The 21730-nt window shown below is 44.7% G+C and overlaps 1 protein-coding gene across 1 annotated transcript in view; it reads right to left on the bottom strand.

The window, feature by feature from the left end:
• LOC111961052 (anoctamin-1) overlaps positions 1-21730 on the bottom strand; it is a 43699-nt gene that overhangs the window by 18126 nt on the left and 3843 nt on the right. Inside the window, exon 2 of the mRNA XM_023983178.1 lies at positions 12138-12316. Within this exon, the coding sequence (XP_023838946.1) occupies positions 12138-12245 (108 nt within the window). The 5' untranslated portion in view covers positions 12246-12316. The remainder of the gene's footprint in view (positions 1-12137; positions 12317-21730) is intronic.

Below are 21730 nucleotides of genomic sequence, written 5' to 3'. Positions count from 1 at the left end.
CCCATCAAACATGTCTCTACCCAACCACCCAACTCCCAACCCACCCATCCAACATGTTCTACCCAACCACCCAACCCCACCCATCCAACATGTCTCTACCCAACCCCACCCATCCAAATGTCTCTACCCAACCACCAACCCACCCAACCCCACCCATCCAACATTCTCTACCCAACCACCCAACCCCACCCATCCAACATGTCTCTACCCAACCCCACCCATCAACATGTCTCTACCCAACCCCACCCACAACATGTCTCTACCCAACCCCCCAACCCCACCATCCAACATGTCTCTACCCAACCCCCCAACCCCAACCCATCCAACATGTCTCTACCCAACCCCAACCCCCCAACATGTCTCTACCCACCCCACACCACCTACTCCAACATGTCTCTACCCAACCCCCAACCCCACCCATCAACATGTCTCTATCCAACACCCAACCGCACCCATCCAACTTGTTCTACCCAACCACCCACCCCACCATCCAACATGTCTCTACCCACCACCAATCCCACCCATCCAACATGTCTCTACCCAACCCCCAACCCCACCCATCCAACATGTCTCTACCCAACCCCCAACCCCACACCATCCAACATTCTCCTACCACAACCCCACCCAACCCCACCCATCCAACATGTCTCTACCAACCACCCAAACCCCACCATCCAACATGTCTCTACCAACCACACCCCACCCCCCCATCCAACATGTCTCTACCCAACCCCCAACATGTCTCTACCCAACCACCCAACCCCACCTATCCAACATGTCTCTATCCAACCACCCAACCCCACCCATCCAACATGTCTCTACCCAACCCCCCAACCCCACCCATCCAACATGTCTCTACCAAACCCCAACCCCACCCATCCAACATGTCTCTATCCAACCCACCCCCAACATGTCTCTACCCAACCACCCAACCCCACCCATACCAACATGTCTCTATCCAACCCACCCAACCCCACCCATCCAACATGTCTCTACCCAACCCCCCACCCCACCACCACCCATCCAACATGTCTCTACCCACACCCCCAACCCTGACCACCCAACCCCACCCATCCAACATGTCTCTACTCCAACCACCCAACCCCACCCATCCAACATGTCTCTACTCTCAACCACCCAACCCCACCCATCCAACATGTCTCTACCCCAACGCACCCAACCCCCACACCCATCAACATGTCTCTCACCCAACCACCCAACCCCAACCCACCCAATCCAACAAACCACCTCAGCAGTCTCCACCCATCACCAACCAATATGAACTACCACCATGCCAACATTCTACCACCCAACCACCCAACCCCACCCATCCAACATGTCTCCACCCAACCACCCAACCCCACCCATCCAACATGTCTCTACCCAACCACCCAACATGTCTCTACCCAACCACCCAAGAATTGGTGCACCTCGGAATTGGATAAGGACGCGCACAGTTTCGTCCCCAATGTGTCTGTCTTCACTTGTAGCCACGTGACAGAGAGCCATGTGAGTGAGAGAAGCTTCGGATTGCACAGCACACTCAGGGAGAAGGGCACAATGCAGAACTCCGGGCAGCAAAAGGCCTGGATTTTTTTAGGGTGCATTAAGGTCAAAGGGGATGCCGTCGTGAAATTCGAGGCATTATCAAGTGCTTGTCAAATTGTGAATGAGAGACTATTGGAGTGTGTACAGCCTGCGCAAAAAAACAAAGCAGAGCTCATGTCTTTCAAGCAACTTTTTTCAAATCATCATTAGAGTCGCATCATGCAGCCTTAAAGTGTATTAAAAATCAAAACATATAGCCCAATGTTTGTACAACAACTAAAGATACATTAATAACTCTAAATTAAGCATATAGGAGTAGCTATTTCTTTGTTAACCACTTGCAATCCAAGATGGCGTAGCAGTGCAGACGTGTTTTGTTCGTCCTCTCGTGTACTTTTGTATTTTTCGTCTTTTTTTGTATATATTCCAATTTTATTTTCAATCTCTTTTCCATTTTAATTCAATTATACCTTCCGGTAACCTGCCTCACCCAATGTGATACGGAACCGCTTTTATTTTAAATTTTTAGACCTTATAGGAAGAACCACCTAGCCATCAGAAGCTAACCAGCTAATTAGCTACAAGCTATTTAGTCATTGTTAGCCACTGCTAGCAGCCTTTACCTTCTGCACATATACCAGCCCTTTCTTTTAGCCTCGATAATGCTCGCCAGCCTACCAGTATCGGACTGTCTCTCCACTACAACGCCGGATTCCTGCCGTAATCCCTGGACAATTACTCCTGATCTTCACAGCTAGCTAGCTGCCACCGAGTGACCCAGTACCGAAGCTAGCCCATAGCCAGGCCCACCTCCCGGCCTACTCAGTTGTTCACCCAGACTCCACCCAAACATGGCTAGAACCCACTACTCCACCGGATCCTTGCCGTAAGCTCTGGACCTTGGTACCGGATCACCGCTACTACCGAGTGGCTATAGTGGCTAATGCCCCTGCCCCGAAGCTAGCACCAGTTAGCCGTGAGCCAGGCGCATCTCCCGGCTAGCAAACTAAATTATTACAACTACAAAACCTCTTTCGCCATCTGGCTTGGATCCTTTGTCGACACGGCACCCCGCCGCACCACAACGACTGGTCTGCCAACGAAAACTCCATCCGCTGTGCCTTCAACCAACCTCCGTCGGACGTCGGAGCAGACGCTTCTACTAGCCCCGGGCTACTAACTTTAAATGCCATGTCGCCCACGTGCTAGCATAGTAGCGACTACTCCGCGGCTTCCCTGTTCCATCTATTGCTGCCCCCTGGACCCTATGATCACTTGGCTACATAGCTGATGCCTGCTGGACTGTCCATTAATCCCGGTACTCCATTCTGTTTTTTTGTTTATCTGTCGGCCCCAGCCGCGAACTCAGGCTCTGTGTGTAGTTAACTGACCCTCTCTGCCCAGTCATTGCCATTTTACCTGTTGTTGTTGTTGTTTTAGCTGATTAGCTGTTGTTGTCTCACCCTTGTTGTCTTAGCTAGATCTCCCAATCAACACCTGTGACTACTTTATGCCTCGCTGTATGTCTCTCTCAAATGTCAATATGCCTTGTATACTGTTGTTTAGGTTAGTCATCATTGTTTCTAGTTTAAAATGGAGCCCCTAGTTCCATACCTCTGATACCTCCTTTGTCCCACCTCTCACACATGCAGTGACCTCACCCATTATAACCAGCATGTCCAGAGATACAACCTCTCTTATCATCACTCAGTGCCTGGGCTTACCTGCATGTCAACATCAGAAGCTTCCTCCCTAAGTTTGTTTTACTCACTGCTTTAGCACACTCCGCCAACCCGGATGTCCTTGCCGTGTCTGAATCCTTGCTTAGGAAGGCCACCAAAAATTCTGAGATTTCCATACCCAACTACAACATTTTCCGTCAAGATAGAACTGCCAAAGGGGGAGGAGTTGCAATCTACTGCAGAGATAGCCTGCAAAGTTCTGTCATACTTTCCAGGTCTATACCCAAACAGTTCAAACTTCTAATTTTAAAAATGAATCTCTCCAGAAATAAGTCTCTCACTGTTGCCGCCTGCTATTGACCCCCCTCCGCTCCCAGCTGTGCCCTGGGCACCATTTGTGAATTGATCGCCCCCCATCTAGCTTCAGAGTTCGTTCTGTTAGGTAACCTAAACTGGGATATGCTTAACACCCCAGCAGTCCTACAATCTAAGCTAGATGTCCTCAATCTCACACAAATCATCAAGGAACCCACCAGGTACAACCCTAAATCCATAAACATGGGCACCCTCATAGACATTATCCTGACCAACTTGCCCTCCAAATACACCTCTGCTGTCTTCAATCAAGATCTCAGCGATCACTGCCTCATTGCCTGTATCCGCTATGGGTCCGCGGTCAAACGACCACCCCTCATTACTGTCAAACGCTCCCTAAAACACTTCTGCGAGCAGGCCTTTCTAATCGACCTGACCCGGGTATCCTGGAAGGATATTGACCTCATCCCGTCAGTCGAGGATGCCTGGTCATTCTTTAAAAGTAATTTCCTCACCATCTTAGATAAGCATGTGCCGTTCAAAAAATGCAGAACTAAGAACAGATATAGCCCTTGGTTCACTCCAGACCTGACTGCCCTTGACCAGCACAAAAACATCCTGTGGCAGACTGCAATAGCATCGAATAGTCCCCGCAATATGCAACTGTTCAGGGAAGTCAGGAACCAATACACGCAGTCAGTCCGGAAAGCAAAGGCTAACTTTTTCAAGCAGAAATTTGCATCCTGTAGCTCTAACTCCAAAAAGTTTTGGGACACTGTAAAGTCCATGGAGAACAAGAGCACCTCTTCCCAGCTGCCCACTGCACTGAGGCTAGGTAACACGGTAACCACCGATAAATCCATGATTATCGAAAATTTCGATAAGCATTTCTCAACGGCTGGCCATGCCTTCCTCCTGGCTACTCCAACCCCGGCCAACAAGCTCCGCCCCCCCCCCCCCCCCGCCAGGCTACTCGCCCAAGCCTTCCCCAGTCCTCCTGAACCCAAATCCAGATAACAGATGTTCTGAAAGAGCTGCAAAACCTGGACCGTACAAATCAGCTGGCTAGACAATTAGATCCTCTCTGTTCTAAAACTATCGCCGCCATTGTTGCAACCCCTATTACCAGCCTGTTCAACCTAATTTTCGTATCATCCGAGATCCCTAAAGATTGGAAACTGCCGCGGTCACTCCCCTCTTCAAAGGGGGTGACTACCTAGTCCCAAACTGTTACAGACCTATATCCATCCTGCCCTGCCTATCTAAGTCTTCGAAAGCCAAGTTAATAAACAGATCGCTGACCATTTCGAATCCCACCGTACTTTCTCCGCTGTGCAATCCGGTTTCCGAGCCGGTCACGGGTGCACCTCAGCCACATCAAGGCACTAAACAATATCATAACCGCCATCGATAAAAGACAGTACTGTGCAGCCGTCTTCATCGAACCTGGCCAAGGCTCTTCGAACTCTGTCAATCACCGTATTCTTATCGGCAGACTCAATAAGTCTTGTTTTTTTTTATGACTGCCTCGCCTGGTTCACCAATTACTTTGCAGACAGAAGTTCAGTGTTGTCAAATCAGAGGGCATTGTTGTCCGGACCTCTAGCAGTCTCTTGGAGGTACCACAGGGTTCAAATTCTCGGGCCGACTCTTTTCTCTGTATTATCAATGATTCGCTTTGCTGCGGGCGATCCCTGATCCACGTCTACTCAGACAACACCATTCGTATACTTCTGGCCCTTCCTTGGACACTGTGCTAACTAACTCAACGAGGCTCAATGCCATACAACACTCCTTCCGTGGCCTCCAACTGCTCTTAAACGCTAGTAAAACCAAATGCATGCTTTTCAACCGTTCGCTGCCCGCACTCCCCGATGCTTCGTGTGTTGGCTGCTGCATTGATTGTTTTTGTCTTTAGTTTCGGTGGTCGCCACCGATGGAACCGGGATGCCTAGCCAGCTCATCGGGCTTCCATGCCCTAGCTGGCTCGAGAGGTTTCCTTGCCCCGGTTGGCTCGGAAGGCGCCCATCCCATGTCAGGCCTCAGCCGGATCGTCAGGTCTTGTTCGCCCAGCTGGTCCAGGAGTTTTTGTTTTTTGTTTTGTTGGTGACGTCGGGGTGGATCCTGCCGCCGNTTCGCCCAGCTGGTCCAGGAGTTTTTGTTTTTTGTTTTGTTGGTGACGTCGGGGTGGATCCTGCCGCCGATGGAACCGGGGTTGCCTAAGCCAGCCCATCGGGCTTTCACGCCCTGGCTGGCTCGAGAGGTTTTCCTGGCTCGGCGGCTTCCCATCCCACGTCACACTCCACTGGAACATCGGGCTCCCCTTCTGCTGCAGGATCGACAGGCTCTCATTGCCTCAGCTGGATCGTCAGGCTCTCATGCCTCGGCCGGCTCGCCAGGCTCTCAAGCTCCTGCCCGTTCGTCGGGTTTTCACGCCCCAACCAGCTTGCCCAGCGCCCATGTCTCGGCCGGTTCGCCTAGGTGGGACGCTGGGTGGCATCCCAAGAGGGAGGGGTACTGTCACGTCTGCTCCCGCTCTTCCCTTCCCCTGGCGCTTGAGGGCGCCAGATTACCCTGCATCTCACGCTCCTGCCATCATCACTCACACCTGCCCTCCCTCGTCAATCGCTTCAGCGTTATTGGACTCACCTGGACTCACTTATCACCTGTTTATTTCCTCCCCTATATTTGTCAGTTCCCCAGCTCTGTTCCCTGCTGCTGCATTGTATTGTTTTTCTTTTGAATTTGTTTCTGACGCTGTTCCTGTCTCGTCTCTGTCCGTTATAATGAAATGTTTTACTCCCCGTACCTGCTTCGTCTCTCCAGCGTCATTCCGCGTGACACAGTCATCCAATATGCTGTAATAAAAAAAATCGGCCATGTTCATAAAAATAAATGATCCTCCCTCATCTTAAATGGCACCGACCGACACTGCTCTGAAGAGTATGAATTAGGCTTTTTGAGAAGGTTTGAATCCTAAGCAACTTGCCTACACAATGTTTGAAGTACAATAGACGAAGACAGCTACTGTAACAGGTCAAAGCTGTGTGCTGGAAATCCTTGGTAGAGCATGGGTAAAGTAGTCAATGTGGTGCTCGTGAATGTCCTTACTTTTACAGTTGCAGACCAATTCCCAGCTCTCATTCAAAATATGTTTTTGTTTGTTTCTAATTTAACCTTTATTTTGACATGCTGAGACCAAGAATATTTGACAGATGAGCCCTGTTATTACAAAAACAATTTAAGGTTAGTAATAGAAGATAGCCAACAAAGGTAAAACTGTATTTGTGTACTACCAGTTAATAGCCACAACAACAAAAAAATCTGAACAGAATCTTAAAATGATGTGACATTGCATAACTCTGAAAAATAGCCTCCAGGGACAGTTTATTTTTAGCTACTAAAAAAGTAAAACAAATACACAACTAACTAATAAACATAACAAGAGCAGCCTTGTAAACCAGCGAGTGGTCCCAGAGGAAAACATGTCTCAGTCTGCTCCACACAGGAAGCTGAGGCAAAGTTCACTTCTCACAGGTCTAGGGAACATAAGGATGTGGTCAGATCACCCCAATGCTTAGTGTTACTGTATACAGCTAGCCTAGGACACTCCCCATTTTTATTTTTTTATTTTCCCAGGTATGTTGACTGAGAACACATTCTCATTTACAGCAACGACCTGGGGAATAGTTACAGCGGAGAGGAAGGGGGATGAATGAACCAATTGTAAACTGGGGATGATTAGGTGGCCATGATGGTATGAAGGCAGATTGGGAATTTAGCAAGGACATCAGGGTTAACACTCCTACTCTTACAAAAAGCTGCTGGCAATGCTGCTGGCAATGACCCAAGTGCTGTATACTGCTAGGAAAGTCCTTACAGCTAGCCTAGGACATTACTGTATACAGCTAGCCTATGACATTACTGTATACAGCTATCATAGGACATAATATGATTACAATATTTTTGCTGGTAATGTAACTGATTACCGTTTTTTTTTAACTGATTACCGTTACCCCAACCCTGCCAATACATTTTCTCAATAATGACCGTAAAATGTCTAGCAAACCACCTGTAGGCCAAACAACTAATTAACTTCAGCCAGCATTTCCCAAAAGGCTTGTTACAGAACTGTTCCATGTCTACATCAACCCAAAATATCCAACACCTAGCAGACATCGTTTCATGTTATCAGTCAGTCAAGAGTTATACACATGTCACGGTGCGGAGTGTTACGTATGCAGACAGAGTAGAGAAATAGAGTACCAGTCAAAAGTTTGTGATTGGAAGACATACTGTATATAGTGATGCATATAATCCTTCAGAACAACGTACAGGCCTTCAGCTATTTTTCTTGCCTGTCCTTAATGTGTGCGAACAGGCATATGCCATATCATATGCCACTAGACATTTACAATACCAGTCAAAAGATTGAACACAACTACTCATTCAAGGGTTTTTCTTAATTTTTACTAAGTTCTACATTGTAGAATAATAGTGAAGACATCAAAACTATGAAATAACACATATGGAATCATGTAATAAGCAAAAAAGTGTTAAACAAATCAAAATATATTTTATATTTCAGATTCTTAAAAATAGCCACCCTTTGCCTTGATGACAACTTTGCACACTCTTGGCATTCTCTCAACCAGTCACCTGGAATGCCTGGACCTGGAAAGACCAAGTCCATATTATGGCAAGAACAGCTAAAATAAGCAAATAAGTCCATCATTACTTTAAGACATGAAGGTCAGTCAATGCAGAACATTTCGACAACTACTGTGATTATTATTATTTGACCATGCTGGTCATTTACAAACATTTGAACATCTTGGCCATGTTCTGTTATAATCTCCACCCGGCACAGCCAGAAGAGGACTGGCCACCCCTCATAGCCTGGTTCCTCTCTAGGTTTCGGCCTTTCTAGGGAGTTTTTCCTAGCCACCGTGCTTCTACACCTGCATTGCTTGCTGTTTGGGGTTTTTGGCTGGGTTTCTGTACAGCACTTTGAGATATCAGCTGATGTAAGAAGGGCTATATAAATATATTTGATTTGATTTCAAGAACTTTGAAAGTTTCTTCAAGTGCAGTTGCAAAAACCATCAAGCGCTATGATGAAACTGTCTCTCATGAGGACCGCCACAGGAAAGGAAGACCCAGAGCTGCCTCTGCTGCAGAGGATAAATTAATCAGAGCTACCAGCCTCAGATATTGCAGCCCAAATAAACGCTTCAAAGAGTAACCCTCAACATCAACTGTTCAGAAGAGACTAAGTGAATCAGGCCTTCATGGTGGAATTGCTGCAAAGAAACCACTACTAAAGGACACTAAGAAGAGACTTGCTTGGACCAAGAAACACGAACAATGAACATTAGACTGTGGAAATCTGTCCACATTTTTGGTTCCCACCGTGAAGCATGGAGGAGGAGGTGTGATGGTGCTTTGCTGGTGACACTGTCAGTGATTTATTTAGAATTCAAGGCACACTTAACCAGCATGGTTACCACAGCATTCTGCAGTGATACGCCAACCCATCTGGTTTACTCTTAGTGGAACTATCATTTGTTTTTCAACAGGACAATGACTCAACACACCTTCAGGCTATGTAAGGGGCGTTTGACCAAGACGAAGAGTCATGGAGTGCTCCATCAGAGGACCTGGCCTCCACAATCACCTGACCGCAACCCATTTTTGAGATGGTTTGGGATGAGTGGACGTAGAGTGAAGGAAAAGCAGACAACAGTACTCAGCATATGTGGGATCTCCTTCAAGACTGTTGGGAAAGCATTCCAGGTGAAGCTGGTTGACAGAATGCCAAGAGCGTGGAAAGCTGTCATCAAGGAAAAGGGTGGCTACTTTAAAGAATATAAAATATAACTTTTTTTAAAATGTGTTTAACACTTTTAGGTTACAACATGATTCCATATGTTTTATTACATAGTTGTGATGTCTTCACTATTATTCTACAATGTATTTAATAGTAAAAATAAAGAAAATCCCTTGAATGAGTAGGTGTGTCCAAACTTTTGACTGGTACTGTATGTAGATCATAGGAACATTTCTTTAGCTAAGACAGCATGTATTTCCTAGATCAGTACTCCTACTCTGACGCTTGATACATACGGCCCCAGAACAAAAGGAAACAAACAATTAGGTATCCCCACTGTGATGTAATGCGGTATCCCAACTGTGATGTAAACTTGTGATTGGGCACTCTAATCAATTATAATATACAGTTGAAGTCGGAAGTTGACATACAACTAGGTTGGAGTCATTAAAACTCGTTTTTCAACCACTCCACAAATGTCTTGTTAACAAACTATAGTTTTGGCAAGTCGGTTAGGACATCTACTTTGTGCATGACACAAGTAATTTTTCCAACAATTGTTTACAGACAGATTATTTCACTTATAATTCAATTATAACATCACAATTCCAGTGAGTCAGAAGTTTACATACATGAAGTTGACTGTGCCTTTAAACAGCTTGGAGAATTACAGAAAATTATGTCATGGCTTTAGAAGCTTCTGATAGGCTAATTGACATACTTTGAGTCAATTGGAGGTGTACCTGTGGATGTATTTCAAGTCCTACCTTCAAACTCAGTGCCTCTTTGCTTGACATCATGGGAAAATCAAAAGAAATCAGCCAAGACCTCAGAAAAGAAATTGTAGACCTCCACAAGTCTGGTTCATCCTTGGGAGCAATTTCCAAATGCCTGAATGTACCACGTTCATCTGTACAAACAATAGTACGCATGTATAAACACCATGGGACTACGCAGCCGTCATACCACTCAGGAAGAAGACGCGTTCTGTCTCCTAGAGATGAACGTACTTTGGTGCGAAAAGTGCAAATCAATCCCAGAACAACAGTAAAGGACCTTGTGAAGATGCTGGAGGAAACAGGTACAAAATGATCTATATCCACAGTAAAACAAGTCCTATATGGACATAACCTGAAAGGCCACTCAGCAAGGAGCCACTGCTCCAAAACCGCCATAAAAAAGCAAGAATATGGTTTGCAACTGCACATGGGGATAAAGATCATACTTTTTGGAGAAATGTCCTCTGGTCTGATGAAACAAAAATATAACTGTTTGGCCATAATGACCATTGTTATGTTTGGAGGAAAAAGGGGGATGCTTGCAAGCCGAAGAACACCATCCCAACCGTGACGCACGGGGGTGGCAGCATCATGTTGTGGGGGTGCTTTGCTGCAGGATGGACTGGTGCACTTCACAAAATAGATGGCATCATGAGTAAAGGAAAATTATGTAGATATATTGAAGCAACATCTCAAGACAAAATAAATACAAGATCAGTCAGAAAGTTAAATATTGGTCGCAAATGGGTCTTCCAAATAGACAATGACCCCAAGCATACTTCCAAAGTTGTGGCAAAATGGCTTAAGGACAACAAAGTCAAGGTATTGGAGTGGCCATCACAAAGCCCTGACCTCAATCCTATAGAAAATGTGTGGGTAGAACTGAAAAAGCGTGTGCAAGCAAGGAAGCCTACAAACCTGACTCAGTTACACCAGCTCTGTCAGGACGAATGGGCCAAAATTCACCCAACTTATTGTGGGAAGCTTGTGGAAGGCTGCCCGAAACGTTTGACCCAAGTTAAACAATTTAAAGGCAATGCTACCAAATACTAATTGAGTGTATGTAAACTTCTGACCCACTGGAAATGTGATGAAAGAAATAAAAGCTGAAATAAATCATTCTTTCTACTATTATTCTGACATTTCACATTCTTAAAATAAAGTGGTGATCCTAACTGACCTAAAACAGGGAATTATTACTAGGATTAAATGTCAGGAATTGTGAAAAACTGAGTTTAAATGGTGTAGGTAAACTTCCAACTTCAACTGTATGCCATTTAGCAGATGCTTTTATCCAAAACAACTTACAGTCATGCGTGCAATTTTTACCGCCTTTTTCTCCCCCAATTTCATGATTACGATCTTGTCTCATTGCTGCAACTCCCCAACAGGCTCGGGAGTGGCGAAGTTTGAGTCATTCATCCTCAGAAACATGACCTGCCAAATCGCGCTTCTTAACACTCGCTCGCTTATCCCGGAAGCCAGCTGCACCAATGTGTCGGAGGAAACACAACGACGACCGAAGTCAGCCTGCAGGCACCCAGGCCGCCACAAGGAGACACTAGAGCGCAATGAGCCAAGTACAGCCCCACTGGCGAAACCCTTCCCTAACCCAGACGATGCTCGGCCAATTGTGCGCCGCCCTATGGTACTCCCGGTCCCAGCAGGTAATGAACCCCAGGCTATAGTGACGCCGCAACACTGCAATGCAGTGCATTAGACCGCTGCGCCAACCATGTATACGTTTTTTACGTATGGTTGTCCTATGAATCAAACCCACTATGCTGACGTTGCCACTGCCAGCACCATGCTCTACCAACTGAGCTACAGAGGACCACCGAGGGTATTTACCACTGTCAACCCTGGTTTTGCTGTGCTGCTACGTTTTTTCCCAAAATCACATGCTTTGCATGCTGCTACAGTTTGCTATTTGCTATGGACTTTGATTTGTCAGTTGCTGAAAACTAAAGGTGACCGACTTACTATGGAATCCGGCTGGACATAGCCTATGTCCTCGATGCCCTTGATATTGATGATATCCACCTCTTTCTCTTTGCCAGGGACGGGGGTGGACCTCTCATTCCTCTCCATGGCTTCTCCAGGCTGCTAACCGGGCTCTTGGTGAGGGTCTTCTGATGGGTCGTGGGTCAGGTGGGCTCTACCTGGGGAGACAAACAGTAAGGTGCACCTCTCAAGTCTCAGCACATCCATTCTGGGTTGGTTGAAAAGTACCGTAGATGATGAAAAAGCTATTCCGTAGGCTATAAAATAGGCCTATATGAGTTCAAATGTGTAGGCACATATAATATATGTGCATATCTTTTATATATTTGTGCATATCTTTGTGCATATCTTTTATATATTGTATATCTTAAACTTGCCTTGACTGTGGTAAACCAATGCTATTCAAACTATTTCAGCGGGGACCCCGTTTATTTCACCAGAACTCCTGGGGACCTAATTTTATTCTCCAGAAATGTTGGTGACCCCCCCACACACAACCTTAAAATTGATTAATTTTGATTTTCACATCAACAAATAACCTTCAATTTATTACATTTTCATCTCTCTTGACAAAAATGAGAGAACTAATAAATACATTTACTTAATGAAAGTGTCTTTTTCTAAATATTTTTCTCAAAAACATTTGTATATTGTCCCATAAAATACAGTGCCTTGCAAAAGTATTCATCCCCCTTGGCGTTTTTCCTATTTTGTTGCATTACAACCGGTAATTTAAATTGATTATTATTTGGATTTCATGTAATACACAAAATAGTCCAAATTGGTGAAGTGAAATGAAAAAAATCACTTGTTTCAAAAAATTATACAAAAAACCCCCGAAAAAGTAGTGCGTGCATATGTATTCACCCCCTTTGCTATGAAGCCCGTAAATAAGATCTGGTGCAACCAATTACCTTCAGAATGCACATAATGAGTTAAATAAATTCCACCTGTGTGCAATCTAAGTGTCACATGATCTGTCACATGGCCTCAGTATATATACACCTGTTCTGAAAGGCCCCAGAGTCTGCAACAACAATAAGCAACAGGCACCACCAAGCAAGGGGCACCATGAAGACCAAGGAGCTCTCCAAACAGGTCAGGGACAAAGTTGTTGATAAGTATAGATCAGAATTGGGTTATAAAAAAATATCAGAAACTTTGAACATCCCACAGAGCATCATTAAATCCAAGAATATGGTACAACAATAAACCTGCCAAGAGAGGGCCGCCCACCAAAACTCACAGACCAGGCAAGGAGGGCATTAATCAGAGAGGCAACAAAGAGACAAAAGATAACCCTGAAGGAGCTGCAAAGCTCCACAGCGGAGATTGGAGTATCTGTCCATAGGACCACTTTAATCCGTACACTACACAGAGCTGGGCTTTACGGAAGAGTGGCCAGAAAAAAGCCATTGCTTAAAGAAAAAAATAAGCAAACACATTTGGTGTTCACCAAAAGGCATGTGGGGGACTCCCCAAACACATGGAAGAAGGTACTCTGCTCAGATGAGACTAACATTTAGCTTTTTGGCCCTCAAGGAAAATGCTATGTCTGGCGCAAACCCAACACCTCTCATCACCCCGAGAACACAGTGAAGCATGGTGGTGGCAGCATCATGCTCTGGGGATGTTTTTCATCGGCAGGGACTTTGAAACTGGTCAGAATTGAAAGAATGATGGATGGCGCTAAATACAGGGAAATTCTTTGAGGGAAACCTGTTTCAGTCTTCCAGATATTTGAGACTGTGACGGAGGTTCACCTTCCAGCAGGGCAATGACCCTAAGCACACTGCTAAAGCAACACTCAAGTGGTTTAAGGGGAAACATTTAAATGTCTTGGAATGGCCTAGTCAAAGCCCAGACCTCAATCCAATTGAGAATATGTGGTATGACTTAAAGATTGCTGTACACCAGCGGAACCCATCCACCTTGAAGGAGCTGGAGCAGTTTTGCCTTGAAGAATGGGCAAAAATCCCAGTGGCTAGATGTGTCAAGCTTATAGAGACATACCCCAAGAGACTTGCAGCTGTAATTGCTGCAAAAGATGGCTCTACAAAGTATTGACTGTGGTGGGGGTGAAAAGTTATGCACGCTCAAGTTTTCTGTTTTTGTCTTGTTTCTTGTTTCTTTCACAATAAAAAATATTTTGCATCTTCAAAGTGGTAGGCATGTTGTGTTAATCAAACTATACAACCCCCCCCAAAAAAATCTATTTTAATTCCAGGTTGTAAGGCTACAAAATAGGAAAAATGCCAAGTGGGGTGAATACTTCGCAAGCCACTGTATATGAAAATATTTAATAATTACTATTTTCAATTTACAATCACAGAAATTGACATCTGATGATTTTGTTAAGGTTGACCTAATTTATTACTGTGTGAGGAAGTCAGAGAATACCTTTATGCTACATATCACATAAATAATTTAGTACATTAATGTGCATGAATATCAAATAATGATATACTGGCAAAATAATATAAATTAACACATTTTGGAAAACCATCTTCATCTTCAAGAAAGGTCTTTAATCCTCCTTTACACTTGTGTAATCCACATCTATGTAATAACAGAATGTTTAAAAGTGTTGCATTTGTTTTCCATGGTCATCCAACTAAAGCTTCTAAAAGCAACATTTATATCTATGAAATCATCCCTCTTGATCTTCCTGCTAGCTGCCCAGGCAGGCCAGGGTCTGAGGGAGATGACATCTGAGAGTTTGCAACTGAGCGTTGTTTATTTTTTAGACATACTGCATGTGAATTGCTCCTTGGACTCTGTTGAACCAAACCCGGATGGTGCTTGTCCTCCACTCAAAGGAAAAATGTGCGTGCATCTTCACTAACATAAGCTACTGTCCAGCTGGTCTCCATCTAGTCCCTGACTATCTCTGACTCGGGGCTCACTTCTGTGCAACTTGAATTCCCTGTTAGCTTTAAAACATTGGGCTTCCATCCAGTTGTGTGTTTGGCAGTTTAAATAAGCAGACCCAAATTTAAGAAGGAGTCTCCGTGGGAATCATTGGTAAAATAAAAAAGATAAGTGAAGCGTAGAATAAAAAATAAAAAAATTGACTTCCTCTTGTTCTAATATTAGAATGGTGTCTGTGGAATTTGGACACACTACACTTCAATTAATATCAAGTTGCCAGTAGGTCAATATATCTACACAGGATACTACAAAACTCTCTATAGGTCAATATATCAACACAGGATAGTACAAAACGTTCTGTATGTCAATATATCTACACAGGATACTACAAAACTGTCTATAGGTCAATATATCTACACAGGATACTATAAAACTGTCTATAGGTCAATATATCAACACAGGATACTACAAAATGTTCTATAGGTCAATATATCATCACAGGATACTAAAAAACTGTCTATAGGTCAATATATCAATATAAACTAAAATGGCGCCGGAGAAGAAGGCAGACGTTTTACCTGACCCCAACCGATTGTGCTTTTTTGCTCATTTATTTGCGTTATTTGTAACTTATTTTTTACTTATTTTGTACATAATGTTGCCGCTACCGTTTCTTATGACTGAAAATAACTTCTGGACATCAGGACTGCGATTACTCACCACAGACTGGCAGAATCCTTTTTTTCATCTAACGAGTCTGACGAGTCCGGCGCTTTCTCGAGAACAGGCCCAGATCTACGTGATTTGCGTGAAGAGGAGGCGGAGAAAAAGTGGCCGGACGGCGGGCTTCCTTCTGTGAATTTGTAGGCGATCGAATAAACTCCCACTTCCTTCCATTCTGCTAGAAAACGTGTAATCTTTGGACAATAAAATTGATGACCTACATGGAAGATTAAACTACCAACGGGACATTCAAAACTGTAATATCTTCTGCTTCACGGAGTCGTGGCTGAACTATGACACTATCAACATACAGCTGGCTGGTTATACAATGTACCGGCAGGATAGAACAGCGGCGTCTGGTAAGACAAGGGGCGGCAGACTATGTATTTTTGTAAATAACAGCTGGTGCACGATATCTGAGGAAGTCTTGAGCTATTGCTCGCCTGAGGTAGAGTATCTCATGATAAGCTGTAGACCACACTATCTACTGTACCTATAGAGTTTTCATCTGTATTTTTTGTAGCTGTTTACATACCACCACAGTCAGAGGCTGGCACTAAGACAGCATTGAATGAGCTGTATTCCGCCACAAGCAAACAAGAAAACGCTCAACCAGAGGCGGCGCTCCTAGTAGCCGGACACTTTAATGCAGGGAAACTATATATCCGTTTTACCAAATTTCTATAAGCATGTTAAATGTACAACCAGAGGAAATAACTCTGGACCACCTTTACTCCACACACAGAGAAGCATGCAAAGCTCTCCCTCATCCCCTATTTGGCAAATCTGACCATAATTCTATACTCCTGATTCCTGCTTACAAGCAAAAATTAAAGCAGGAAGCACCAGTGATGAGATCAGATAAAGCAGATGCGAAGCTACAGGACTGTTTTGCTACCACAGACTGAATATGTTCCGGGATTCCTCCGATGGCATTGGAGTACACCACATCGGTCATTGGCTTCATCAATAAGTGCATTGATGACGTCGTCCCCACAGTGACCGTACGTACATAACCCAACCAGAAGCCATGGATTACAGGCAACGTCCGCACTGAGCTAAAGGCTAGAGCTGCCACTTTCAAGGAGCGGAATTCTAACCCGGAAGCTTATAAGAAATCCCGCTATGCCCTCCGATGAACCATCAAACAGGCAAAGCTTCAATACAGGACTAAGATCGAATCGTACTACACCATCTCTGATGCTCGTCGGATGTGGCAGGGCTTGTAAACCATTACAGACTACAAAGGGAAGCACAGCCAAGAGCTGCCCAGTGAAACGAGCCTACCAGACGAGTTAAACTACTTCTATGCTCGCTTCGAGGCAAATAACACTGAAACATGCATGAGAGCACCAGCTGTTCCGGAAGACTGTGTGAACACGCTCTCCACAGCCGATGTGAGTAAGACCTTTAAACAGGTCAACATTCACAAGGCCATAGGGTCAGACGGATTACCAGGATGTGTACTGCGAGCTTGCGCTGACCAACTGGCAAGTGTCTTTACTGACATTTTCAACCTCTCCCTATCCGAGTCTGTAATACCAACATGTTTCAAGCAGACCACCATAGTGTCTGTGCCCAAGATCACTAAGGTAACCTGCCTAAATGACTACCGACCGGTAGCACTCACGTCCGTAGCCATGAAGTGCTTTGAAAGGCTGGTCATGGCTCACATCAACACCATTATCCCAGAATCCCTGGACCCACTCCAATTTGCATACCGCCCCAACAGATCCACAGATGATGCAATCTCTATTGCACTCCACACTGCCCTTTCCCACTCCACACTGCCTTTTCCCACCTGGTAAAAAGGAACACCTATGTGAGAATGCTATTCATTGACTACAGCGCAGCGTTCAACACCATAGTGCCCTCAAAGCTCATCAATATGCTAAGGACCCTGGGACTAAACACCTCCCTCTGCAACTGGATCCTGGACTTCCTGATGGGCCACCCCCAAGTGGTAGGGGTAGGTAACAACACACTGAAAAGATTTGGCATGTGTCCTCAGATCGTCAAAAGGTTCTACAGCTGCACCATCGAGTGTCACGCCCTGATCTGTTTCACCTGTCCTTATGCTTGTCTCCACCCCCTACAGGTGTAGCCCATCTTCCCTATCATCCCGTGTATTTATACCTGTGTTCTCTGTCTGTTTGTTGCCAGTTCGTCTTGTTTGTTCAAGCTAGCCAGCGTTTTTCCTGTCAGCTCCTATCGTTTCCCAGCCTCTCTTTCCTTGTCCTCCTGGTTTTTGACCTTTGCCTGTCCTGACCCTGTACCCACCTGACCTCTCTGCCTGACCCTGAGCCTGCTTGCCGTCTTGTACCTTTGCTCCACCTCTGGATTACTGAACTCTGCCTGTCCCTGACCCAGAGTCCGCCTGCCATCCTGTACCTTTGCATTACCCTGCATTTTCGACCCCTGCCTGCCTTGACCTGTCTTTGCCTGCCCCTGTGCTACAATAAACATTGTTACTTCGACAGTCTGCATCTGGGTCTTACCTTGATTCCTGATATCGAGAGCATCCTGACTGGTTGCATCACTGCCTGGTATGGCAACTGCTTGGCCTCCGACTCCAAGGCACTACAGAGGATAGTGCGAACGGCCCAGTACATCACAGGGGCCAAGCTTCCTGCCATCCAGGACCTCTATACCAGGCGGTGTCAGAGGAAGGCCCTAAATATTGTCAAAGACTCCAGCCACCCTAGTCATAGACTGTTCTCTCTGCTCCCGCACGGCAAGCGGTACCGGAGCGCCAAGTATAGGTCCAAGAGACAGCTTCTACCCCCAAGCCTTAAGACTCCTGAACACCTAATCAAATGGCTACCCAGACTATTTGTATTGCCGTTCCCCCCACCACCTTCATGTACATATTACCTAATCTAACCGGTGCCCCCGCCATTGACTCTGTACCAGTACCCCCATGTATATAGTCTCTTTATTGTTATTTACATTTTAATTACTTGTATTTTTTAAAACTGCATTGTTGGTTAGGGGCTCGTAAGTAAGCATTTCACTGTAAGGTCTACACCTGTTGTATTCGGCGCATGTGACTAATACAATTAGATTTGATTTGATATATCTACACAGGATACTACAAAACTGTCTATAGGTCAATATATCTACACAGGATACTACAAAACTGTCTATAGGTCAATATATCTACACAGGATACCACTAAACAGTCTATAGGTCAATATATATATATACATAGGATACCGCTAAACTGTCTATAGGTCAATATATCTATACAGGATACCACTAAACAGTCTATAGGTCAATATATATATACATAGGATACCGCTAAACTGTCTATAGGTCAATATATCTACACAGGATACCACTAAAACTGTCTATAGGTCAATATATCTATACAGGATACCACTAAACAGTCTATAGGTCAATATATATATACATAGGATACCGCTAAACTGTCTATAGGTCAATATATCTATACAGGATACCACTAAACTCTTCATAGGTAAATATATCTACACAGGATACCACTAAACTGTTGCAAATAAGAGAAACCAAAGTAGCGTAAATTCACGATAAATGTTCAATCACCTAATGAAAATAAAATAAAAACCCAAAACATGCTTATTCAGCAGAAATCAGTATTACACTCAAAAGAGGTGCACTGTTAGATCTCCCAGACCAGACTCTAATTAGAACTACCTTGCAAAGTCAACAGACCACAACAATCGTTGTGGACAGAGTCAGGTCTTTCCTCCCACAACCCAAATTGTAATCCCACACCAAACTCAGTCCTACTCATAGTGATTGACTAGCTACTGGCTACATAAGTCTCTATAAGACAAGGGGAGGCGATATAGGAACAATTACATCGGACTAGAGATGACATTTCAGTGGCCCTTAGGGTCATCAAATATGTGTGATGGTCAGATATAGTGTACTGTTAACCTCTATCCAGTACAGTCAGAATCTGATAGACCACCACACTGCACCTTGTCTGATCACTGCACCTTGTCCGATCACTAAACCTTGTCCGATCACTGCACCTTATCTGATCACTGCACCTTGTCCTATCACTGCACCCTGTCCTATCTCTGCACCTTGTCCTATCACTGCACCTTGTCCTATCACTGCACCTTGTCCTATCTCTACACCTTGTCCTATCTCTACACCTTGTCCTCTCACTGCACCTTGTCCTATCTCTGCACCTTGTCCTATCACTGCACCTTGTCCTATCACTGCACCTTATCCTATCTCTGCACCTTATCCTATCACTGCACCTTGTCCTATCACTGCACCTTGTCCTATCACTGCACCTTGTCCTATCACTGCACCTTGTTCTGTCACTGCACCTTGTCCTNCTGTCACTGCACCTTGTCCTGTCACTGCACCTTGTCCTATCACTGGACCTTGTCCTGTAACTGCACCTTGTCCTGTAACTGCACCTTGTCCTATCTCTGCACCTTGTCCTATCTCTGAACCTTGTCCTATTATTGCACCTTGTCCTATCTCCGCACCTTGTCCTATCTCCGCACCTTGTCCTATCACTGGACCTTGTCCTATTACTGCACCTTGTCCTATCACTGCACTTTGTTCTATCACTGAACCTTGTCCTATCTCTGCACCTTGTCCTATCTCTGCACCTTGTCCTATCACTGCACCTTGTCCTATCACATTTTACATTTTTTTTACATTTTAGTCATTTAGCAGACGCTCTTATCCAGAGCGACTTACAGTAGAGTGCATACATTTTATTACATTTTTACATACTGAGACAAGGATATCCCTACCGGCCAAGAGCAGACGCTCTTATCCAGAGCGACTTACAGTAGAGTGCATACATTTTATTACATTTTTACATACTGAGACAAGGATATCCCTACCGGCCAAACCCTCCCTACCGGCCAAACCCTCCCTAACCCGGACGACGCTATGCCAATTGTGCGTCGCCCCATCTCCCGGTTGCGGCCGGCTGCGACAGAACCTGGGCGCGAACCCAGCCCAGCCTGGGCGCGAACCCAGAGACTCTGGTGGCGCAGCTAGCACTGCGATGCAGTGCCCTAGACCACTGCGCCATCCCTATCACTGCACCTTGTCCTATCACTGCACTTTGTCCTATCACTGCACCTTGTCCTATCACTGCACTTTGTCCTGTCACTGCACCTTGTCCTATCTCTGCACTTTGCCATATGCCCTTTGCCATCAACTCCCCTTTATTCTAATAACGACACTATACTGTATTTACACTGTGTGCAAATGACATTGCAGATTTCAGGGGCCCTAACAACAGTATATGCCCCAACAACAGTATATAACGGTCATTAAAAATATTAATGTGAGTAGATTGATGATTGGCCAGCTCATCCTCTGCAGGACTATGACATCATCCCCTATGAGGAAATAGCAAGAATTGTGGAAACTGTATGTTTAAGATACAACTTGTTGGTGTTTTTTTTTAAGTGATTTTAGCCAATTTATGCTTTCTCCACAAATACTGGTATACAGTAGGATGAGTCAGCAACATTATTTATGGATGAGTTAACAGAATATTAACTTTTAAAATGGAGCTTTTCTATGGACAGTTACATTAACACAGCGTTCCTAAACCAAGGATCACAACCCCATGTGGAGTCGTCTGATATGAAAACTAGGTTGCCGGGTAATTACCAAAATCTGGAGAAAAAATATATATACATACAAAAATATATATATATTATAATATAGTCGTTGTATCAAAATCATTGTAATGTGGTTAACCTCAAAATTCTAAATGAAAATTATTTAAATCTAAAATATACAATTCAACCAGAGAGCCAGCCCCCTTAGATCATGGAAAAAGTCTGCACTTGACCATTGCACTTGAATCAATCCCACCGTGAATGGTTAGGTCCGCTACGCCTTGAAACCACACACTATTGCAGAGACTTTGATATTACAGGCCGCAATTGATATGGTGAAAATAATGTGTGGGGGGGCAAAGGCACAGAAACACAGATCAATACCTT

The sequence above is a fragment of the Salvelinus sp. IW2-2015 genome, linkage group LG4q.1:29, assembly GCF_002910315.2.
Source record: "Salvelinus sp. IW2-2015 linkage group LG4q.1:29, ASM291031v2, whole genome shotgun sequence".
Lineage (NCBI taxonomy): Eukaryota > Metazoa > Chordata > Actinopteri > Salmoniformes > Salmonidae > Salvelinus > Salvelinus sp. IW2-2015.
This window is presented reverse-complemented; position numbering and strand designations above follow the sequence as displayed.